Genomic DNA, 2,135 nt, shown 5'->3' on the forward strand with positions numbered 1-2,135 from the left:
CAGATGCTAAACTTTCGTCTCAAGAATGCTCTGAAACAACCGATGGTACACGTCGTTAAAGCTGAAACAGAAGTCTGAGTCGCCAACTTGTAGAATGCGCAAGAAGTACCACGCATCCCGCGTCGCATCCTGCGCTGGTTGGCAAGCCTCCGTGACCCGCCGCCGCCTACGCCGCTGCCAGCTGCACCCTCGTCGAATAATATCAGGCAAAGTCGCCCCGAGCGACGCATGCGGAGCCAACCGGCAGAAGACCGAGCACGCGATATGGCGTTTCTGGCACTGCTCACTTCTCGCCCGATGCAACAGGTCATGGTTCCCCGACCCTGAGCACGCTGACTCTCTATTGTAGGACGGTCCGACGCCGTGGGCAACCGCTGGGGTGTTTGGCCGGGGCAACTTGGCTCGCGACTTGTACGCAAGCATGTCGGAGCCCGTACGGAAGGTAGCAACGTCGGTGCGGAGCCACCCCTGAGCAACTGGTCTGTAGATTGCGGCCGAGATCTTGCCTGAGGCGGGTGTACACATGATGCTGGATGGCCAACTGGTCGTGCATTGCCACATCGGCGACGACGACGATCTCGAAGCCATTGCCAAGTACCTTCTATCGCATCCGCAAGGTGCTTGACGATCATATATAGGTGCGCGTCGCCCTTCCTCGTGCACATCGTGGCCACCGCATCGCCCAAGAGCGTGCTTTTCAAGGTCTCGAATGTCATGAGTCTCCAGCACATGCTGTTTCTCCCGGATGCACGCTCGCGCATGCTGGCAGCGCAACCAATGCTTCTGCAGACCCTCTACGTGATCGCCAACGCGCTTCTCGACGTTCACGAGCACAGCCTCGTCCACGGCTACGTCTCGAGCCACAACGTGTTTGTGAGCCGCATCGACGGTATCCAGGTCGGCGTGCCTGGGACGTCGGTGACCGACGAAGCGCTGCTGGCGTGGACGGCCCCCGAGGTACTCGCCGGCGACTCGCCGCCGTCGTTTGCCTCGGACATTTATGCGTTTGGCATTCTCATGACGGAGCTCGACGCGTTCCAGCTGCCGTTTGACGACTACGATTTCGACGACGAAGTTGCGCTCACGACCGCCGTTGTCGATGGCGGCTTGCGCCCCGCGCTGCGCGACGACTGCGAGCAGTGGTACCGAGACCTCGTGGATCACTGCGTAGCCGCCGACCCTGCGTGTCGCCCGACGGCATGGGAAATTGTCGAGCTGTTACAAGGACGCCTTGATGATGCGCTTGCTCGTAACAAATCACAGAGCTAGGGAGCGACCGCTGCAGAGAGTCTCTAACATGTATTTTGTGCATCATGTCTTTTTGTCTGACATGTCTCTTGATCAAGGTGTGAGTAATAGATGTTGTAAAAGTTACAGCGGGCGCACGGGAAGGCGCTGCAGGCTGCAGCGGTGCAAGGCCAGGACCCTCAAGCGTCCGACGCATGCGTCCGTACCGACGGGCCACTTGAAGACGATGAAGCGCGAGCTGCTTCACCAAGTGCTCTTCACGTCGCTCGAGCAGCAAGCAGAAGGTGGCGTCCTCGCGTCGACCCAGACGCCCGAGCCGCACACAGCCCGCGACGCTCTCAGATCATCGAGAACCGCACGTGGCAGCAATATCTCGGTGCCAACGCTACCGGCCACCGATGGGCGTTTAGATTACGTTCGACTCGGACGGCGAGATTGAGCGCTACACAGCGCACCTCGTCACATAGGGCAACGCGCAGATGATCGGCATCGCCTGTACAGCGACTTTTACGCCAGCCATTCGCCAACCATCGATGCATATCTTCACGTAGATCCCGATGACGGCGCCCGAAGACGCACGTGCTGCTGCTGCTGTCCAAGAACCTCAAAGTCTGCCAGCAGTCTCGTCACTTGCAGCACGAGGCGGAAACAAGGTGCTCCGCGACCTCCCATCGACCCGAGGGCAGACAAAGCCTCGATAATGGCGCGAACACGCTTGGTCTATATCCGAATGAGGACCACCAAGGCGACGTATCCCCAGACAACCGTCGCATTTGCACGTCCTTTATAATGACCATGTTGGTTGTTGCTCGAAACAGTTGAAGTATCGCATGTGGAAAAGACCATCACTCGTTGCTGTGGCCCAACACTGATGCGTCAGCATTACA

General features: G+C 58.7%; 1 protein-coding gene across 1 annotated transcript; it reads left to right on the plus strand.

The window, feature by feature from the left end:
* Positions 1-1,318, plus strand: SDRG_10406 (serine/threonine protein kinase). The gene is made up of 5 exons (XM_008616394.1): positions 1-45; positions 94-306; positions 350-442; positions 488-594; positions 639-1,318. The coding sequence occupies exons 1-5, from the start codon at positions 4-6 to the stop codon at positions 1,267-1,269; spliced, it is 1,086 nt and encodes a 361-aa protein (XP_008614616.1). The 5' UTR covers positions 1-3; the 3' UTR covers positions 1,270-1,318.
* Positions 1,319-2,135: the final 817 nt, after the last annotated feature.

This window comes from Saprolegnia diclina (genome assembly GCF_000281045.1).
Source record: "Saprolegnia diclina VS20 unplaced genomic scaffold supercont1.35, whole genome shotgun sequence".
Classification (NCBI taxonomy): domain Eukaryota; phylum Oomycota; class Saprolegniomycetes; order Saprolegniales; family Saprolegniaceae; genus Saprolegnia; species Saprolegnia diclina.

Excerpts from the sequence above, each read along its gene's own strand:
- SDRG_10406 (XM_008616394.1), top strand. The coding sequence starts at position 4 with ATGCTAAACTTTCGTCTCAAGAATGCTCTGAAACAACCGATG. Across the intron at positions 46-93 it reads ATGCTCTGAAACAACCGATG|AATGCGCAAGAAGTACCACG; the intron begins GTACACGTCGTT and ends GCCAACTTGTAG. Across the intron at positions 595-638 it reads GATCTCGAAGCCATTGCCAA|GTGCGCGTCGCCCTTCCTCG; the intron begins GTACCTTCTATC and ends GATCATATATAG.